At 44.2% G+C, this 21,456-nt stretch overlaps 1 protein-coding gene across 1 annotated transcript; it reads right to left on the bottom strand.

Annotated features, from left to right (window-relative positions):
- Positions 1-637: 637 nt before the first annotated feature.
- antxr1c (ANTXR cell adhesion molecule 1c) lies at positions 638-20,352 on the bottom strand. The gene is made up of 18 exons (XM_003961533.3): positions 19,778-20,352; positions 11,998-12,069; positions 10,863-10,934; positions 10,568-10,649; positions 10,430-10,460; positions 10,278-10,351; positions 10,108-10,176; positions 9,598-9,678; positions 9,427-9,487; positions 7,717-7,815; positions 7,560-7,629; positions 5,870-5,948; positions 5,152-5,247; positions 4,988-5,026; positions 4,564-4,662; positions 4,291-4,455; positions 3,702-3,782; positions 638-2,277 (listed from the first exon to the last, which is right to left on the bottom strand). Exons 1-18 carry the CDS (start codon positions 19,933-19,935, stop codon positions 2,014-2,016), a joined length of 1,692 nt encoding a protein of 563 aa, XP_003961582.2. The 5' UTR covers positions 19,936-20,352; the 3' UTR covers positions 638-2,013.
- Positions 20,353-21,456: the final 1,104 nt, after the last annotated feature.

Here is a 21,456-nt window from a genome sequence, read left to right as displayed (position 1 = left end):
CAAGAGGATAAAAAAACCTGTAATACCAAACTGGAGTTTGGAAATAACCCAAAGAGATGAATGGTGTGATCAGAAGCCACACAGGTGGCCTCAACCTGAGGGAGGGGTGTATCCAAAATGGAGTGCATGAAACTTCAGGCTTCGTTCAGCAGCCCTGAGCGAAAGCCCGCCTCAGTCTCTCCACTCGTTTCTCCAGCTTTCTGATCAGCCCACATCCGCCTCTCGTCTGCATTCCGAGCGGAAAAACACAGAAACTGCAGCTACGGACGGGGATCATTTCTGAGTTAAGGTCACGAGGAACGGCTTTGGTTATCCTGCCTGCGAACAACTGCATATTATCAGATTTCAGCTGGAAGAACACAGCCTACAGGGGGCAGTATGAGCAGGAGACAGCACAGAACTCAGAAGTAACTCTGTTTTCATGATTGTCTGGCTCAGTAATTTATACTGCAGCATGATTCTGAGGTCGAGAACCTGAATATGTGCAGTATACTGTAGCACACACTGGGCGTAGTGTGAGCCGTACAGTTGCTCACTGTACACGCGCGTGAGGGTGGAGCTCCACCGGGGATAGAAGACATCGGACACACTGACTCCTGTGTTAAACGCACCAAAAAGATCACACACAAACTCTGGGAGAAGCTTGGAAGTCAACCTTTATTGATAAAATTAGAAAACAAACAAATGAAAATCATACATACGTCGCTTATTTTCGCCTTGTTATAAACACCGAACTTGATTTGGTGATATCTGAAGAGTATCCAGGTAATGGCCATTTTCAGTTACACTGTAAAAACAGCGACATACATTAAAAGAAAATATCAGGAGACGTTTCAGAAGGCACAGGATATATAAGCATTAACAGCATCGGCAACAACCTTTTCTGTATAGAACATATGAAGCAAATGATTGACATTAAAGCATTTTACTGTAGCAGAGAAAAACTGTTGAGTCTTATGAGACTTTAAAGCTATTGTGTTCATTAACTGTGCTCACAGCGTCCATTTTGGTGGTTGGACACCTTGTCATGATTCAAGTACTCTGTTATGTATTCTCCTGGGGGAGCAGAATAAATTAGATTCTCTTGGAACTGCCCCGCAGTTGCAATCTGAGAAGTGAAGAAAGCCGTCAAAGAAAAAAATCCCAAACAGATAACTGATATCTAAGTACAGGAGGAATGCCAGGAGAGGTGCTAACCTGATTTGTAGTTGATTTCATGCTAATAAAAATAATAATTAAAAATATGAAAATGAACAGTCTGTGCCCTCCCCACAAAAAACACCCTGTATATAAAGCTGTAATTGAAATATAAAACTATATGAAAGAGGGAAAAATCCAAAGCCTCAAAGATTAAAAACTAAATGATCACTTAAAAATGCACATACGAAAAAACCCAATCACATCTGTACACGTCCCTGCCATTCCCTGGACCACCGCGCATTGTAATTATCAAATATAGTACAGTCGTAGGGTCAGAATCTGCTATGTTAGCATGTTGGTAAAATAAAAAATAACAATGTCATTAGTGATTTAACTTTTTTAGCAAATCATCCAAATCATTACCGATTAACACCCCCAACTGTGCTGACTTGCCGCCACTTTTGCTCTTAACAACATTGGCCAAACTCAGTAGTTGACAACAGACAACGTTGCAGTTTTCTGAAGACTTCCTGTCCATTAAATGTCCTTTTGGTGCCCAGCAACAACCCTCCCTGATCTCCCTCACATGTGCCAGCGCTTGAAATATTTCCCTGCGTCACCCTGTCCATCCTCAGTAGAGAGCAGAATGTTAATAAATGTATACGCTAAAACTCCATTTTCACTCTTGTTAAATGTAGCGTAGCATTAAGCTAGGTGGTCGCCTAACAATCTTGCCCATACAGGTCGAGGAGTGTGGGACTGCGATTTGACATCTTTGGCAATGAGCGCTGCGACTTTCAAAATGAAAAACCCCTTCAGCCGAGCACCAGGTGACACTGAAACGGGCACGCTGCGGGGTGGGCGGGGCTTGATTCAGACACAAGGGCTTGGAGGAGGGCGTGATGGTGGGGGACACAGCAGTCCCGGGGGTGTGCGAGCGGGCGGAGGTCCAGGTGGCAGCTGGCTCGATGGGGGGGGTCTGGCAGGAGGGCTGATTTGCGTAGTAGGTGAGGAAGGGTAGTCGGTGGCGGGGCCGTAGTCCGGCGGTGGCGGCGATGGCGTGTGAATCAGTCGGCGAGTTTGGGAGGTGGCTGCGGCCGACTCTTCTTTCACCCTTGTAAAATTGATGCATCGGCCCTAAAAGGGAGGACAGATAGGTGTTAGTATAGTGATCCGCTGATTGGTCAGAAGCTAAAAATCTTTAGAGCAACCAGTTGAACTGAAGGTGTTCCAGCAGAAATATGTGAAGTTCACTGAGGCCACAACAGTAACTCCGCCTGCTGCGTGGCTGTATGTGGTCGCGCGGTGACATAACCAGCACCAGGGATTAGAGCCACAGACTTACAGGGCGGAAAATGACGAGCGAGGGGGACTGGGAGGGACGGCTGCCATTTTAAGCCATTTTAACCCTCTTCCACCATGCGTGCTAAGATAAGTTAGATAAGTTAGCTTGCTGACAACAGGAACATTTATGGGTGTGAAACACATGGAAGCTGGAGCTGATTTCACACAGTTGGGGTCTGTAGCTGCGTTCCAATCAAGCTGTAATTTATGTGCTGCAAATAAAAGAAACAGCTGCAGGCTAACAAATGGTGGACTAGCGAAGAAAACTCCGAGCAGTTTGGTTTGCAAGACTGCTGCTCTTTAGTTGCCAAGTTCTTCACTGGGCGTTGACATCATCGTCGTCATGGTTCGCCCTCCTCTCGCGTCCAACAATCCTCTCTAAATGTTTGCGCTAGCAGTAGCAAGTGGAAATGCACACTACTGCAGAATTCCTGAAAACTTGTGATGTTTTTTTCCTGGAAACTCACTTTGATAACAACATTTTTCTGCTGTTTCGCAACCTTAACAAGGTCACATATGTGTCTACAGATTTGGAAGCGATAAACACTCGTCCTGAGCCAACGTTTGTATGAGGAGACTTGTTTTTCATGGAGGGAGACAGAGAGAATGTACTCGACAGATGTGGTTTCGTGACTCAGCACAGCTCAGATGGGTCTCGAACAGATCACCGCTTCCTTCTGAGTTCAAGTTCATTGTAGGTTTCAGTTACGTCCAATCAAAAGCTTAAACAAACAGATTTAAAGAAACAGCAGTGTGTGTGTGTGTGTGTGTGTGTGTGTGTGTGTGTGTGTGTGTGTGTGTGTGTGTGTGTGTGGGATGTCAGTTAGCTGGTTGAAAGTCAAGTCAGCTCTGATACTGTGGGAAAAGCTGCGGTGCTGGGCTTGTTTTCACTTTATTCCTTGCTGAAGCATAAATTCAGCCAGCGTCTGGGCTGGTGAGATGTTTTTGTTCAAAGTGGCCAGAAAGGTTGAGGTGACATCATTTCGAAAGCTTCTCGTGCTGCTCCGCTACAACAACAACCTACATTACCAAACATTTAAGAGGCAGCGAAGAAAATAAAACTTGTTTTGACAAGCCACAGTTTTGGTGTCTGAAAATTGCTTTGGTATTATTTTATACTAAAACTGCGACTGGAGACAGAAAACTGAAAAAAAAGTCACTCTAATGAAGATGAGATGTGAGTGAAGGAAGGGCCAGGTCTCCATCAGGGTACTCACGTGTTCGCCAGGCTGAGGTCTCATCAGGGAGACCTGATCGTAGCCGCGTCGAAACAGAGCCCAGATGGCATCGAGCTTCCCCTGAACGGAACAGAACAGAGAAGACCAGGGTCAGGAGCTGGACCGCACACAACACAAGTGTCTGAATTAAACTAGAGCTGTTGTCTCCCGGTTCTGGGCTGTGCTCCTGAGATGTGTTTCCAATCCAAAACAAACCCGACAGCTGATCCTACCAGATCCAGCCAAAGGCATCCTCGAAACGACTCAGGTATTAGATTGTATGAGAACAGAATTACCTCAAAACAGTCATGGATGATACAGTAAGGGTTAAAAAAGGGAGGCAGTGGACTTTTTCATGGTCCCAGCTTCAATAGCAAACACTGCCGAAGAGGAAAGAGGCCAAAAGTCTCACATGTGAGTGATGAAGCTACTTCCAACACACAGCTGTGGTCTCCTGTAGGAACACTGGATCACTGAGGGTCAGAGCTGATTCAGGTCTGATTCAGAGTCCGGTTGTTAAGACTAGGAGGGGCGATTATGACCCCCGCTGACCCCTGGGTTCTGTGGGAAATGGCTGACGCGGGCTCACCTGGATGGGCGTGTACCACTTCCGGTTCTGTGGCAGCTTCTTGTGCGCCTTCTTTGCCTTTGGCTCGAACGGCTCGTACTCCTGCTCTGGCATTTTCACCACGGCATTTTTGGGTTTCTCCAGCTTGGCGCCTTCCTCGGTCGAACCCTTCCCTCCCCAACGCACCTGCACACCACACAGCACATTGTTCCACAACAACATGGGCGTTGCGAGCGTTTCCAGAATCGTAGGGTAGTTTTAATAGCAGTCGTATCATTGCATCGTGCACGTCACCTCCATCCTCTTGATTCCTCCGATTCCTCTTCCTCCATAATAGGAGGCATCCACAGTGGGCCACTTTTTCTTCGGCAGTCCCTGTTCATCATCAGACTCCTTAAAAACATATTTGATACACATATTCAGATTACAGATTACTGAGTTTGGTATTTTACATTCAAAGTATCATCTTTCTCAGGCACTGGAGTGTTGAAAATCACTCCTAAATCCACACAACAGCGACTCCTCCATGCTGCCTGTACAAGCACCTCTTAAAGGAAATGGAGAAACTATTTGAAATAGTTTTTGTTTGTCAAGTAATAGTTTTGATTTAAACCACTGATGTCTCCCTCTGTTGGCCAGTTGAAAGAATGCTGCATTATCATTAAATCGTTATCATAAATCGTTGTCATATTCTGTATAGAAGACGGTCACTACTGACCGGCTCGGGAGGAGGTGGAGGGGGTGGCTCTTTGATGACCTGTAGAAGAAGAAGAGAAATGACTTTTTCAGGGGATCTCTATGACCCATAACAAACTCTAACATGCTCATTTTAGTGGGTCTGCTTTTAAAAGGGCCCACTTCCTGAATGTAACGTATACTTACCACAGTGCAGCAGAGAGGCCAGAACCACCACATGAAAAGCAGGGCCAGAAGGAGGAACAGCGCCAGCAGGGTGATCAGAAGGATGGTGCCATCAAACTGGAGACAGAGCGCAGACACAGTTATCAGCACACACAGCAGCAGCAGGGTAAAGGCAAAGAAAACAAGCGCACCTAGACCGCTCTGGTAGCAGCAGTTCAACAGTGATCACATTTTCAAGTTTGTGTTTGTGTCTATGATGAATGAATCGGTGACTGGACTCGTTTGAAAAGGCCCAAACATGTTTTCCATTACGGGCCGCTGATGAAGATCACATGTGGATAGGCTTTCCCCTCTCCATCCTGTGGTCAAAACATGGGAGGGGTATTTATCTGGATTCAGCAGAGGGGTCCGTCACACTCAGCAAATCCCTGGAACCAACGTCTGCTTCTAAGAATTCTCTCTCTCCACCAGCAAAGATGTGGTTTGGAAAACAATAACAAGGATCTTGTTGACAGGACTAAGACCGGAACTGCTTAAGTGAAGGGATTTAAACTTTATCTTTCTTGATTGAACCACAAGCCTGTTTCATTTTTCACACCATCTGGAAGCTGCTTCTCGAGGTTTAGAGGATCTCTTTTATCCAACACACAACTCTTTGATTTACGTTTTCATAAAATGCAGAAGCGTAAAAAAAGCGCAGACGAAGCAAACAGGTGTAAGGAGTGAAGTCATCACTTACACACTCGGTGGTGGTGATGTGCACGTTGCTGCTGATGAAGGACAGGCCGTTGTTCATGCTCACTTGGAGATAAATCACCCTGGAATCAAACAAGAGGTGTAAAAATGAGAAGCGGATCCTCTGACATCAGGAGGACAGATCCTGTCACATGCTTGTTTAGAACGTATTACACGCACACACAACTCTGCACACAACTCAACACACAACTCTGCTTTGCTAAACGTCGTCCCCGGGATTTCTGAGCTAACGAGTGTCTTCGTGGTCCCTAACCCTAAACCTTTGGGCTGGGATTAAACAATTCTGGGAAATTCACGTGAACCCCAGCGGTCTCTTTGGAGTCTGGTCCCTTCATAAAACAAATGGTTCAAAGCCGTACACTTTCAACAGCCCCCACCTCCTCCTCCAGCCACATGGGCACGGCAGATGGAAAGCAGACCGTCTGACTGGTGAAGCCGATGCACAAACAGAACTGGCGTTGAGGGTGAAGTTCAAGGTCACGAACAAGGGACACGAAAACGGTGTTTGTTGCTGACAGCAGCAGGGTCCAGATTAACAGGACTGTACAGATGTTTACATCAGGACTGAAGGATGAAGTTTATTTCTATGCTTGCATAGAATGATGATACTGATGAAGAAATCAGATCAAGATGTGATGGAGGGCTAACCAGTAAAACAACGGAATGTGATTTATTAGTTAATGGGTTTTGCCTGAAGCGAAAGATCAGTAAGACAAGAGAAAGTCATTAAACGGTATGAAGCAAAAGGGGAAATGGGACGGGGGGTAAGATGCAGATTGCCGTCTCACAGCTTTTAAACAAAGAAGAGAAGCAGACTGACGTACACATGTTGGGATGATGACGTTTCTAATGAAATGATGCAGTTTAACTGTTAAAGAACAACACAAGGAATCATGAATGTTCCGTTTCAGGCAAGGTGACTTAAACACTGTCCAATCTGCAGGTCAGCATGAATCAATGTGATGCCTGGGGATCCAAACCGGCTTCATTAATCCAAACATGAATGGGCTTTTTCTCAGGGATTTTCCACCCTGCAGAGAAACAAACTGCATGTTTGAAAGACTCTCTAGCTGCTTCCTGGCTTTGATCACCCGAGGCTGGACAAGCAGACTGCTGCGAGTGGGCTTTGGACCGGTGGGGGTTGAAAGAAAGACAAATAAAAGGCAGATAGCGGAGGGGGGTGGTAACAGAGAGAGGAGGTGTCGGTGGTGGAGTGGCCACAGCCACAGCGGCACCAGACAGGAGGGTCCAGAGGCTGCGGCTGAAGTGATGTGGGGACCGGATGTTTAACAGCTGGAGCAGACACGCAGACATGTCAGTTCCATCCCTGCTAATGAAAAACTAATTTTATGAGATATCAGAAGTGCGCTCCCATAATCTGACCTGTTGCCTGTTTTAATGGAGAACAGAGGCAGGACAAATGATGGAACTGCAGCTACCGAGTCTCTTACATTCTGCTGAGCCGTGCTGGGAATTAGAGATGTGGAATGTGACCACGGATAAGGGTTGTAAAAAAAGCTAATGTATGGCAGGCTTCTCGTGCCCTGTGGCCATAAACGCACATAACCAAACATGTGTTTCTGTGTTTGGGGAAAGAACGTGATCCGAGCTGCATGTGGAAGCGTGCTAATAAAGCCAGGTGCTTGTTTGAATAAACTGAAACGGCCACGTACTTGCCGACTTCGTCGACGACAGGAGCCGGGCACAGTAGGAAGGTGTTCTCTACACCGGCTGGTTTTTCATCTGCGAGGGGGGAACAAATTCATCACTGTAGAAAAAACGTTGAACATCAGAGAGCAACAGCAGTGAAGGCATCACGTGCGGACTTACTGACTGTAAAGGTGTCGTTGATTTTGAAGCTGCAGAGCACCTGGTCGATGTCTCTGGCATGGAGGAAGCCGTTTCCACGCACCACCACCTGAAATGTCTCTGGTTACAAAACACAGAAACAAATTTGCATTTATTTATTTTTTAAACTCAAAATAACACGAGGTTCACTCGCAGTTAAAGGACTGAGCATCCATAACCACATAAAGACTCAATCTGTGCTCAGAAACGCAGCACAAGTGGAAATTCTTTAGTAATTCAATGTGTTCAATATTACCGACATTCTCAATGGACCAGAACGTGATTTTAAAAATATATTTTAAACTTCATATAAAGGAAAGAAAAATGAGTAGGCGGTCATCTGTTTCTGCCTGGTTTCCTCCAAAGATGAGTGCTTCATCTCCATGAAGAGACGCTTCCTTCTGGACACTCGCTCATGAGGCTCTGATTGAAGTGCTGCAGTGATGGTTGAACTTCTGGTACATTCTCTAGAGGTTCTCCAGCACTGGGTCCTTATTGTGTCTCAGACCAAGAAACGCTTCTTCAGATTACTCAGATTGGTCAGTAAACTCTGAGAAGAGGCCTGAAACTTGCTCTCAGGAACCTTTGTTGCAGCAGAAATGTTTTTGTAGCCTCCTGATCTGTTCTTTGACCTCTTACATTAGATATATCAGCTGGGAGATCTTCTATGGACAAGTTAGTGTGTCCATTGTGTGAACTCCAATCAAGCTGTGGAAATATCTCAAAGATAATCCAGCGATGGTGAAGGTCACCAGAGCTAAAGTTCAACAGAAGAGTCCTAATGTAAATGATCATTTTGAGAATAAATCTGCATTTGTCCTTTTGGAATATTGATTGATTGACAAAATCTTTGATTTCTTTGATTTTAGCACCACCACAGACAGTAAATATTTTAAAAGCCAAAACCATCGCGCAATACGATACATCCCAGTGTTTAAAAGAGGTTTAAAAAATGAGAAAAGTCAAAATCCAAATGGAGTCTGCTTGGATACAGTACATTTTGTGTTGATTTTACAATATCCCCTCAGTTACTGTCATCATGTCAAAACCACACAGAGAGTTGATTAAGTGTGGAAGGACCACACCCACTGCAGCAGGCCAGCAAATAATATCCACTAAAAAGAGCTATAATTTTCCTCTTTCTGTTGAAGGATAACAGAAATTCTGTTTAACAGAACACAAAAGCAGATGTGAAATTGTTTCTGCTCCTGCCAAAAGTGTGTTTTCAACCCTATTTTTAATCTGTTTTATGCCATTAAATGTCTGTTTAATGCTGAGCCCTCTGCTGACTTTACAGTCTACCTTCTGCCAGTGGAACAACTGCCACTCTCACAACCTTTTAAATCCAATCTGGATTAGCATTCCCGCTGAAATCGCCTTTCCCAGAAGAATTCCTCCAGAAGACCTGCATGCCCATATGTGGTCAGCCTTCAGCAGGGAAACTCATTAATGAAGTGACAGAAGAGGAAACAGAACAACCATTACTGGATGTTCTTATACATGTTACATAGCGAGGACCAGAATTTTACGTTTCACTTGCAAAGTGAGGACACTTGTGGCGTGTTTTTGTGTTTTCTGGCCCTCACGCCTTCAGAGGTCTGTCTGAGGGTTAAGGCCCGAGTCCTTACAAAGACAGAAGTATAAATGCGCGTGCGTGTGTGTGTGTGTGTGTGTGTGTGTGTTGTTCCGCACCTCCTGCGCAGATACTGGAGGGCTCAGCTGCTAAAATCTCAATACAGGACTTCTTGATAATCTAGAGGAGCACAACGGGTCACAATTCAAATTCCATTCTGTTTCAGTCATAGAAATGTTTAAGGTCAAAACTTTCTGAATCAATGGATTCACACAAAGGATGCTATTTACCGAATCAATGACTCCCCGCAGGGCGTGGAAGCCCCCCAGCACAGGAAACACATACTCAATTCTGTCTGCAATGGTGGCCAGCTGGAACAGAGAGAGGGGACGGAGAAAGGAGAGTTGGAGTCAATTAAAAAGTGCTGTTTTGTCCAGGAGGGTTCCTGTGACAGATCCTCTTTCATTTGGAAAGTCCGATGTGAGTCATCCTCATTTCCATGATGGACATGATGGACTGATTAGCATTGTGCAGATATTTTCCCTGAGCCACTAAATGTGTTGCATTAAAAATCCCTTTCAGGAGTTCGGCAACGATAACTAATTTTTGGAGAGTCAGTTTGTAAGAACGCTTTTGTTTCCCTGAGCACATGTGGGCTTTAGTGCACGATTGTAAACTGTGGAAAATTAGGATGAAGCTGAGGAAATGATTCTTATTCCAAACCAGATGTATGGCATGTATGAACAAGGTGTTGAGCTGCCAGAGGCAGCGGGGATTCATTGGATTGGCGGAGCTATTACCTGTGTTTCATTAAAGTCTTTGACACCAACACAGTACACAATGGCTCCCAGAGATCTGGCCTTCTCTGCCTGTTGGATAAAAAACAAGGAATGGATCTATTACAGCTGGAATACCGGAGGGCTGAAGCTCAGAACGCAGCGGCAGAGGCAATGGAGCGTGGAGAGGCTACCTCTTCCTGCGCGCTGATGAGCTGCTGCTCCTGCAGCTCTCCGTCGGTTAACGCGATGATCACGCTGGCCGGGCCTGGAGGAAACAGGTGGGCGTGTCAGCATCAAGCAACCATCCTCGCATGTTTAAACCAAAGAGCTGTCAGGTTCTTACCAAAGTTCTCCAGATGAATCTGCTCAGTTGCCTTAAAATAACAATAAAATCAGAGTCAGATTTTCCCCAAACTTCCAAGGCTTTAGTTTAGTAGGTTGGAATTTAAGTGTTAAATAAACCACAAGCATTAGAATATACCCTCTGCAGTCCCAGGTGCATGAATGTGTCTCCACCAGGAATCACTCTCTTCAAAGCATTCAGTCCTTTTCTGATGTCTATCCTGCAGAGGGCAGAGAGCTGCATTAGTGCTGATGAGAACCTTTCTGAATTATTTGGTGCCTCTTATGTGCTGGTCATTACAAGTTTTCAAATTAGGTAATATAAAGATGCAATATATATATATTCAACTTGTCATTGCTTGAAGAACGATGGCAATTTTGGGACAAGTCCTGATTGTCAGAACTGCCAGACAACATCAGCTTGGACTTGTTACCTGTTTTCTGTCAGTTTCATGATGGTGGACGCTCTGGAGGAGAACGTTATGAAGGACATTCTTAGCATGGGACTGGAACAAAAAAGGAAAATAACAATCAGGTGACCAGGAGAACAGCCACAAATGAACTCATGATTTCCCATCCTGGAATACATTTTAGAACAAAGTTCCAAACACTGGCTCAGTGCTGGGTTACAGAATCACGACAGCATGTTCTTTCTACGAAAGCCATAATAGAAGTGTGGTAACACATCGTGAGCATCTTCTTTAATGCCTTGGAGGTCCCTCCAGCAGTTCCTTTAACACAAAGATGCCAACAGAACACTGTTCAGCAGTTTGGGTATCGCTGAGCCTTCAGATGTGGACACCCCAAACATGTAAATACTGTTTTTCTTGACAACAGAAACTTAAAGGGCCAACAATTGTTTGCTCCCAGATGCATTGTGATGGCTTTAAAACATGACAGATGAAAACAAAACCACCCGGAACTGATGACAGCCCATAAATCAGCTTTTAAAAACACATTTTTCCTACTTCAGAGACACACTGTTTATTCTCAAGGTCTTTTCTGACTGCGGATGCACATTTGTTATGATTCTGACAGAACAATGATGGAAGACGCGGCTCTAATATACAAAGTTTATTCTGAGTGAGCAGCGTTTCCACTGTTGTGAATGGTGCTACAACTCACTCAGAGATCATGGTCCGGGGCCGGGAAACTGTCCCATTTAGGCCCACATATGATCCGGAGCAGATCTGCATCCTGCAGGTTGGAACTTGAAACGCGACACGTGGAAGTGGTTTCTAATTGATGGAATTGATTACAGGGTTTTTTCTATTCAGATGCTAAAATGTCAGAGCCAACATGCAGTAACCCAAAGGTTGGTATCTTCACTGACACCAGGCACCTCCCACATTCGCTCTGGACACTGATCGTTTTAGCGTATGGCCAGTTGAAGCTCGGGCAGATTCTATTTTTCTTTACTGGGCTCCAGGATGTCGACAGCAGAGGCCTTTTAGCCTCTAAGGGATTACAGCCAGGTTATAAAAACTTTCAGTTGTTACAGTGTCCACATAGAAAGTCGGGTTTTGCCCCCCGTCCCCATGAAAGTCTATGTTTCAGAGCACCTCTTACCTTTTGAATTTCTCAGCTAGATTCTCCACAAAGTAGTAGATTTCCTCCCAGTGATTCTTTACACTGCCAGACCTGCGACAAAGAAAAAAAAGGACTCAGACACGATGCATCACTGTCACGAACGCACAAAGTAAAAGTAACAAGTTAGCAGAGAATGTCCCACAAGACACCTGATGTCATAAACATGCCAAAAGAACATGTCTTCACTACACCAATGGTTAAAAAAACAAACCCAACCGTTCTGTTAAGTTAATCAACATGTATGTTGGAGTAGTCAGAGAAGAAGAAAATAACAGCTTTGGTTGCCAAAAGCAACAGGGGCTCTCTTTTTATTTTTCAATTTGCTCCACATGCCAGAGGCTATGGATCCTCTGCACTCTTAAAGTGTTCATATAACTTCTGGACTTGGCCCAATTATTTGGAACATCTGCTTTTGGATGCTTATTTACGCGCTGTTTAACCGGCTGGTGAGTAACAGCCTTGAAGTACTGAATGACATGAGTCAAAAACTACCTTTTGAATTTGAAGTTTTAGATGGTGTCAAAGCAGAACTTGTTCTTCTCATAACTGATGTCCTTTATGCTACATTTCCAAGTGTGTTCATTTGTCCACCAGTCCAACGGTCTACACATGATGCCGATTCCAGTTGATTAACACGCTAAAGATTAAAGACTGGAGAACTATACTGATTATAGTGGAGAATTCAAACAGAAAACATAATGTTTTCTCCCAAATGGCAAACATTAGACTCATATGTCTGTATATCATTGAACGTTTACTTCCATTGAGAACTGCACTCTCACATTTTTCCCGTTCCTGGTGCAGAATTTCACACATGACCCAATCTGTTCATGTTTTACAAACAACACTAAGTGAATAAATGAATTGAGTAGTCCTAATGAGGCTTCTGAGACCAAAAGGTAGTGTTAACATAAAAGAGGCTGGTTTGTAATTTAGCACAGTACCGTATCCTCAAAGGGCCCTTGAAGGCTGAGGAAATAGTTGTCGGACTTCCCAGGGGAAATATAAAACTAGCCTCTTATAAAAAAACCCAAAAAGTCTCCCTGTGGAGCTGGCTTCATTTCCTCAGGAGCAAACTCTGTTTGTGTGAGTAGTAATGTTATTAAGCGTTAGCAATAGGGGAGATGGTCTCCTCCACCATAATGTGGCCAGTCAGCGGGTCAGCCGTTAGTTAACAAGTCACGCTGGGGGTGGACGTGGTAATGTTATGGAAATGAGCTGAGTGACTGTTTAGAGGATGAATGTTACTCAGAAAAAAGCGGAAGGATGATTGAATATTATTTTAGGTGCTTCAGAGCTGATGTAATGGCATCTGGACAGCAATGACGTGTTATGTCTCTGAAATGTGTCAGAAGGTTCACAAGTGTTTATTTAGCCACATGGATCCGTTTAATCATCTCAGATATTTTATATTAAGTATGCACAGTTGAAGTTTATATGCAGCAAACACAGGAAACTGTGCTGGAATAATGTCTAACACGCTGAATCATTCATTTCTGGCCTCTTTCAAAACATCTGCTTTGCTCGTTGGACTTGCAGACTCATCTCTTCTTTGGTTTGACAAGTCTCAAATGGGACCATGATATAATTAAAGGCAACCTAATTGCTTGAGTGAATCATTTAACAGCAGCATGAGGAAGAGGATGAGATGTTCCACCTTTAAAAAACACCGGTGGGAAATGAATAAAATCAGAGAGGTGGAGAGATATTTTTTAGATGAATACCAAACTATGCCCCAAATAATAGAGTACGGTCGTTCACCCTTAACTCTGTTTACATTGCTGACCGTCAAAGAGTTCAGTGTCCTGGGAGTGACATTAGGAGAGATACACCAGGAACATAGCCAAGTTCCTATAATGGCATTTTCCTACAGCGGTGCATCTCTGAGGTCGTGCCCTGGGCCGTCTCAGTGCGACTGCCGGAGTGCAGAGGGATGATTGTTTTACCACATGCCTTGGTGCACACTCAGGGAATACCAGGGACTTTCCAATCAATCCTACTTGAACAAGAGTCGGGATGATGCCGGGTGTCTGTCTAATCTCAAATTTACCCTGTAAAAAAGAATGTTTTGCTTTTTAATCTCTAAAGTTTGTATATTTTATTTTATATCTTATATAAACTGCAACAATGATAAACAGCATCAATTGCTCATATATGGGTTTGGGTTGGAATAAGGCCACCCAAGCTTGTGCTGTCTCTCTCTCTGATTCTATACAACAAAGGTATCTACAGCAATGTTCTAAGCTGATCTAGTTTTCTTCTGCACACTGATGTTTACTGTATGCCTGCTAAAAAGCAGAGGGCAGAACCCTGCAGGCTAAGAATGGAGGAGCTGGAGGAGAGTTTATCATGGAGTTTTATCATGGATGTTCATCAGACTCTGCAGCACAAACAGAAATATTCTCTCTCTCTCTCTCTCTCTCTCTCTCTCTCTCTCTCTCTCTCTCTCACACACACACACACACACACACACACACACACACACACAAACACACAGAGCGTGTGAACTGCAATTGGCAGCAGCCAGTTTCCTTTGTAAGTTGTTCCATTACAGCAACAGAGGAGGGAGGAAAACGTCTGGCCAGACGTTACTGTAGCTAACAGTTGAAAAAAGGAGGGGCAGTGGTGGTGGTTGGAGGGGGGTGGGGGGTTCATTTTTTATTATTTACTTAACATCAGGGTGAATGTGAGGACGCCCACCTTTGGACTTTTTGAGTGCTTATCTTCATTTGGGAACATAATGAATTTGGTTTGCCTTGGCAGGGTTTGAACTATCTGAGCTGGCTCCAGACATGGGGCTGAAGACCAGCTTGCAGTTTTTCTCACCTGTCTAAACAACACCGGGAGAGGAAGTGGACCAGTTCATTCTGCGATTTACGGTTTTCTCTTTTGATCTAATTTTAATGGTGCGGAGTGCAGCACTGGAGTTCAGCGGTTTGGACACAGAAAATAAAGGGTTTGAGATGTGTGGGGGTGTTAAAAGTTGTTGACAAATGAGCGCGCTTGGTGGAAGTTTGGAGTTATGATATGGCAAATTATCAGACTACACTCACAGCGTGTTTGGGTTTGACCAGATTCCACCAGCAAGATGCATAACATGTGTGCAAAAAGAAAGATTCTGAAGTGAAGCTTTTACTGCGAGTTTACTGTAAACTTTGTGTGGGAAAGCTGCTGTTGAAAAGTGAAATTAAATTCAGTTGAAGTCATTTATCTGTATCAAGAGTGCCTCTGGGGGCTTCACAGAAACCCAGAGCCACATGAGATACCGTCAGCAGGACCAGGTTCATGGGGGAGGTGGGGTGCTGATGACCAGCCGGGCAAAGGAGAAGGAGATAAGGCAGACACAGTGGGTACATCAAATATTTTTACGTTTCTAAACATCTGTGGGCAGAGAGGGAGCAAATAGGCCTTCAGCGATGCCAAGACCAGACGGGAATCTGGATAATGTTGTCATGACAAAAGAAAAACACCTTCAAACGTTTTCATTGCGGGAGATTCTTTTATCTCCTGCCTTTGTGACGGTTAAATCACAGCATCTTTGGAAAGTGACTCATGGTATTTAAGTTAACCCGGTGGGCAAATGAGGTTTGAAATCAGACAGATGGACCTTCTGTCTGTGTATGACTGAGTGTGATTATTGCTGTGAAGATTCACTGAATAGCTGCAGATTAATCCCGTGTGTGTATCCTATAGTTGTCATGACACATCCCTCATGTTGAAACTGAGCGATACCTCAGGATTGACAGCTGTGTTGGCTCCCTGATGGCAGTGGGATGACAGCGTGTGGGAAAAAGCCTGCTGGATCTGCGGCTTTAGGGGCGCTCAGCTTCATTCTCATGGTTCAAAGTGTTGAACAGAGGAAAATTTAAAAAAAGGAGAAAATTTCCTATTCCGCTAAAGAGCCAAGCGGCAATTCCAGCTGGCCTGCCTGGACCGCTACAGGCCAGAGCCAATGACGGTGCTCCAGTTTAACTGAGTGGGCACAAGCAATTGTTTGTTTAAAACCGCTAACCTACTTTTACAGCCACAGTCGAAGTCAAAGTCTTTATGGGGTGATTACTGAGCTAATGCAGCAGGACTATTCTAGAACAGCCTGGAAAAAAAGCCAGAGAACTAGACCTGTTTTCATCATTGAAAATGCATTAAACTGTAAATACGGCAGCCTGTCAGAGTGCATCAAACATCACCTCCTTCAAAAATCCCCTCGGGTGTTGTTTTTTCTCATCCCTGGGGGAGTAAAAACAGCGTGAGAAGATTTGCCGAGACGGCCTTTTCCTGCATGTTGTCATGATGCAAAATTAAGCAAGCACAGCTCGAGCGTGACTTCACGGCAGCTGCCTGGTTTTTCTACAAGCTGGCCAGGATTCGAGCTACGTCAACAAGAAAACATTTGTCGAAAAAGACCCCAACGTTTCATTTAAGCTAAGACAGGGTTTCTGGGATACCTCAGGGAGGGAAGGAGTCTTTTTGATTTCAGGCCCACAACTCAAATATTTTGACTATTTTACCATGACATCATAGCATATATGGATGAGAGAAAGTAGGGCAAATGGAAGATCTTACAGGGCAGCTTGTTAATCACATTTAAAAAACACAGTGTCGTCCTCCCAAAGTGTTGTCCGTCATCTGGTTTTTAATATCAAATAAGTGGATAAATCTCACTTCATTTCCCAGGCAAAGCTGCTGTACAGCCGTACAGGAAGCTGCCACAATGTAGGTTTTTTTTGTGAATTCAGCACATGAAAACATATAAAAGGCACCTGCAGATGTTTAACACCACAAGAGACAGAGTCTGCCTGCAGACAGGCCGTTCCTCCATCGGCCCCCACCCCCAGTGTTTAAAGACACACGGGAATAATCCACTTTCCACCAACACCTCCAGGAGCTTTTGTTTACCTGGGTAAAATAATTCCTGGTAATCTGCATGGTTTGCTTTTCCACCGCGCCTCAAAGTTCCCAAAAAAATATATTCAAATCAAATCAGGCTGATAGGAGATCATGCTAAGATTTTATCATCTTGCCAAAAATTCTTCAACTACTCATGGACTTGTTTTGAGCCCCACATTTGGCTCGGACATTCGTCCACAGCCTCGTTTCAAGTCACCGCTGAATTTCTTCCCTGGTGAAGAGGCTCACGGGGAGCCTTGAACTCCTCGCCCATCCACAACTTCCATTCTTTTGCTTTATTTTCGATCAATACGCAAAGGAAGTGAATTTGTATGAATGAAAAAACAGGTTTGCAGTCCCACACTGGCTTAAACGTGGCAGGTGAACGGAGGTACCAGTTAGCCGTCCAGCACCCAGCTCCGCCCCTCAGGGGTTACGGGGAAGCTAAAAAATCCCACCCTCAACCAGGTACTTTTTTCAGGGAAAGTTTGGGGTTGAGGGAATTTTTTGGGTGGAAAAAAGGTTTTTCGGGGTTTTTGAATAAACTTCCGGTGACTAAAAACACAGTCGCACAAGAAACGGATGCTTTCACACATCTCTGCTGGGTCAAAGAGCTGGGGCTGAGATTGCAGCAATGGAAGACCACCTTTAAAAACTATCCAAACAAACTGGTGGTTAAAACACTTATTTTGTAAAAAACACCTTGCACATTTGAATAAAAGATGTCAGGTTAGATCGACTTTCTCTATTCCAGTTGCAAACCTGTGAACAATCCGCTGTAATGACCATAAACCACAATTCAGTAACATGATCTCACATTGCTAACTGCAGGTCACAGGTTTGGTCCACATTCCCCTTTAATCACGACCTCTGCCTCACTTTTATTAACATGGACTAGCTGTTCTTGTTTCCACGCAGTTGTTTCTCTGCACCTTTTGGGTTGCGTCATCAAACTTTCATTTTAAACCTTTTTATATTCTTAACATTTTAAACATTCTCATATTTCCGTACGGTACAACGGCGGTTTAATAAGGCTCACACTGGTCGAAACCTTCCAGAATTCCACACGTCCCCAATTCAAACGGGCAACCGTGCGGTCATTAACAAGTCTAATATCTGACTGTGTGCAGTCTATGTTCAAGCCATGACATGACATCATCTGCTGGAGCCTGCTGCGAATGTTTCAGTGGTTACCTTTACTTTATTACTTGTTCTCCCCTCCACCCATAATGCATTGCCAAACTCTGCTTCTCATTTTAAATCAAAGAGAGTCATCGCTCTGCCCTGACAGCTCCATCTGTCCATTTTCTTTTTCATCTGCATTCTCAATCTGTCAGTGGCAACTAGCCACATTTAACCAGCCGGTTACTTCATTAATAGGCGGTTAGTGTCAGTAGTGGAACGCTACAATACTGACAGACAGCCATCTTTGGAAAGGACATTATTTCTTTGAGGCGAAGCTGCTTTTCACACTGGGTCAAAGAGATCAGTCCGTGACTCATAAAATCAGCTGAGGCCTGAGGGACGGCCAACACGGCTCCTTTATGAACTTCCTCTCGTTTGAAGTCTGCAACTAATGTCCAGTCCTTGTTAGTCACCTCCAGAGTGGCACCAAAGACCTGACTAGACCTGCTGACCACACACGCTTTGAATGAAGCCGTCTCTTTATTTATAGCACATCAGAGGTTCCTGCGTGCCACACGGCAAATGCAACTGTTCACATCTGGGGAGCAGTCTCCGAGGAGACGTCCAGCTCTCATCTGGAAATGCTGTGTTGTTGGGTCCTATGAGTAGAAGCTCCTCGGATAATTAGTATTCTACTTTGACATACAAGACAGTCTCCTTTATTTTGATGGAACTAATTCAGAATTTTCAACAAATGCACTGCTATGCTAACTCTCTCATGGATCTCTGTACTGCATTAAAATAAAATACAAGTCTCCAGGCGTCCTGCATGCAAAGGTTTGCTTTCTATACTGTGCTAAGACTACATTTTCCATAAATATTGCCCTTCCCTGCTGAGTCCTCCCACTCAGCTCATTGCTTGCACGTCTCCATCAACACAGGCTAAGGGACAAGACCAGAAAGTTTCTTTTTTTTTATTTTTAAATGTAGTTTCACGTTGAGCTGGATTTAAGGCTTTTTGTATAAAAGGCTTCAGCAATTTGTTCATTTACTTTGAGAACCGGGGTTTTGTCTGGTTCAAATCATGATATGCACGAATGATCTTGTGATTCAGTCTTAAAGAGAAGCAGACTCAGTCCCTTGATATTTAAATTTTCCTGAGCTTAAGTTCATTTCTACAGGAGCCGCAGCATTTTTTCCTTCTGCTCTTTCCTTTTGTCGGTAAATGAACCCAGTAAGCAGCCGGAAAATCGAATTACTCCTGAATATGCAAAATGGTGCCGTGTCAGTAAATGTGGAGTTTCATGTCGGTTTCGCTACATTTTCAGCAGCTCTTCCACACACAAACAAGTAAATAGAGTTGAACAGAGTTCAACGATTCTACATTTAATCTGCTCGGTCAGCAAAATGCACTGTACACACATCAGCGCTTGACGTCAGCACGCACGGACACACGCACGCTCGAGGCATCTCTAAACCAGACTTTGACTTAGCACACAATTTATTATGCCCTCGACCACACGCACACAAAAACACACTTTTTAAGCGTTTTCTATAACTTGCATAAAAGTCATCACCATGAAATGAACTGTTGAGAAAAACATCAATAAAATCGTGTTCCGTTTGGAACTTTTTTCCATTAAGAAATTAACCTTTCTTTGTTATTTTTGCGTGGCTTCTTATTGAGACCCTTCGAATCCTCAATGCAGACTTCGTTATCTTTCACAGCTCCTTTGTTTTCTCTTACTTGTCAAGCACGAAATAGAGGTCAAACGCGCCCTGACAGGAGCTCGTCTCCTCCTCTTCATCCTGCAGCTCCGCTTCGGATCTTGTGGGTGAAGAAGACAGCAAAAGTAATCCGAATATCAGCAGCACAAGACGGGCGGTCATCAAACAATTCGCCATGCCTCGCAAATATTGAATTATTCCTTTTTGGATAAAAAAAAAAGACTTCAAAAAACAGCTGAATACATCCCAGAGGCAGCTGACTGAGGAGGTGGAAGGCTGGTGACGCGTCCTCGTTACTGAGCGGCGAACATGCGCATCCTGTTCACAGCTGCCGGGACAGTTTTTTGGGAATTGGGAAACTCGAAAAGCTGTTTTACTGCGATCTTTACGCAATGACCTGGGGGGTAAAACCAATGCGAGTGATGGGATGGACTGTATTGATTGGTGAAGTGAGTGGGTCGGTGATAAAGTGAGCCAAAGTGTCCAATCAGGTTTAGGTCGGAAAGAAGCAAAACGCGCATCTAATGCAGAGCAGCGCCGGCGCAGGACAAACTAGGAGCCCCGGGGACAGGACTTGGCTGTAATGGACCAGGTTTCATGTTTCAAGATGAGGAGGAGAGACCGAAAAAAGAGAGTGTCGGGGGGGCGGGGGAATGGGTCAAGATCCTATTCTGCGCCTCCCTCATGTGGCACATGCGGCGCATTTTGCGGCAAAACGGGGCACTGCAGGACAAAATGGATAAAAGGAGGTTTCAAACTGTCCTCGATCAGAGAGAGCCAATGAAAATGCCTTCACCTTCCCGAAATGTTCCCCCTATTGCACACAACAAGATGCTTTTGTTTTCCTCTCTTCTAATTGGAGGCATGAAGGGCAACATGCTGCGTAATTGCACCATTATAAATCCATAAAGCAGAGACAGCGGAAAATCGCGGCATTTACGGGCTAAGAGAAGAAACATATTGTCTGTTTATGGCTTTCATGAAACAAAAGCAATTAAAAACGAGCTTTTGCTTTGTGTTCCAGGGGGAAAAATGGCTTCAAACTATAAAAGATTTTGTGTTTATGTCAAAGAAATTGCCTTTTCGGAGGATTACAATTGGGAGACTTTTACATTGTATCATGGTGTTCCAAGACTCAGATAGAGTGAAAAACAAATAAGCAAATGAATGAAATGTCTCTCTGCCATTAAACTGAATGAGAAGGCAAAGTCATTGTTCAACATATTTACATCTAAAATTCCTATGATGAGTTGCTGTTTTAATGAATGAAGTTTTTTTTAGGGAACTTTGTGTAAAGGCTGAAGCAGAGGCTCAACTGCTCAACATTGTTTTCCTCCTTATCTGGAAAATATTTATAGAATTTAAGTCCAATGCTCTGTCCTGTCACTTCCACAAAGCAGACCGGTCCCTGAAAAACACCAGCTCTGAGAAAGTCATCTTCAGAGCTTCAAGCATGAGACGTTTACGCGCCTGCTCACGCACCAGGGCAGTGCCCTTTGACCCTTTGGGCCCTTGATGTTGCAAACCTTCCCTCATTGGAGTGATCCTGCCTGATTCCTGTAGTTAACTAATTAAAGTGCAGCACAGTTCCTCTTTCCCTTCTACCCTCAGCTTGAGATTGACTGACACCTATTGACCTATTTTGAAGGTTGGTGGGAGGCTAGCATTAGCCCTTCCAGCTAACACCTTCAGATAAAA

This window comes from Takifugu rubripes, chromosome 1, assembly GCF_901000725.2.
Source record: "Takifugu rubripes chromosome 1, fTakRub1.2, whole genome shotgun sequence".
In the NCBI taxonomy this organism is placed as follows: Eukaryota; Metazoa; Chordata; class Actinopteri; order Tetraodontiformes; family Tetraodontidae; genus Takifugu; species Takifugu rubripes.
This window is presented reverse-complemented; position numbering and strand designations above follow the sequence as displayed.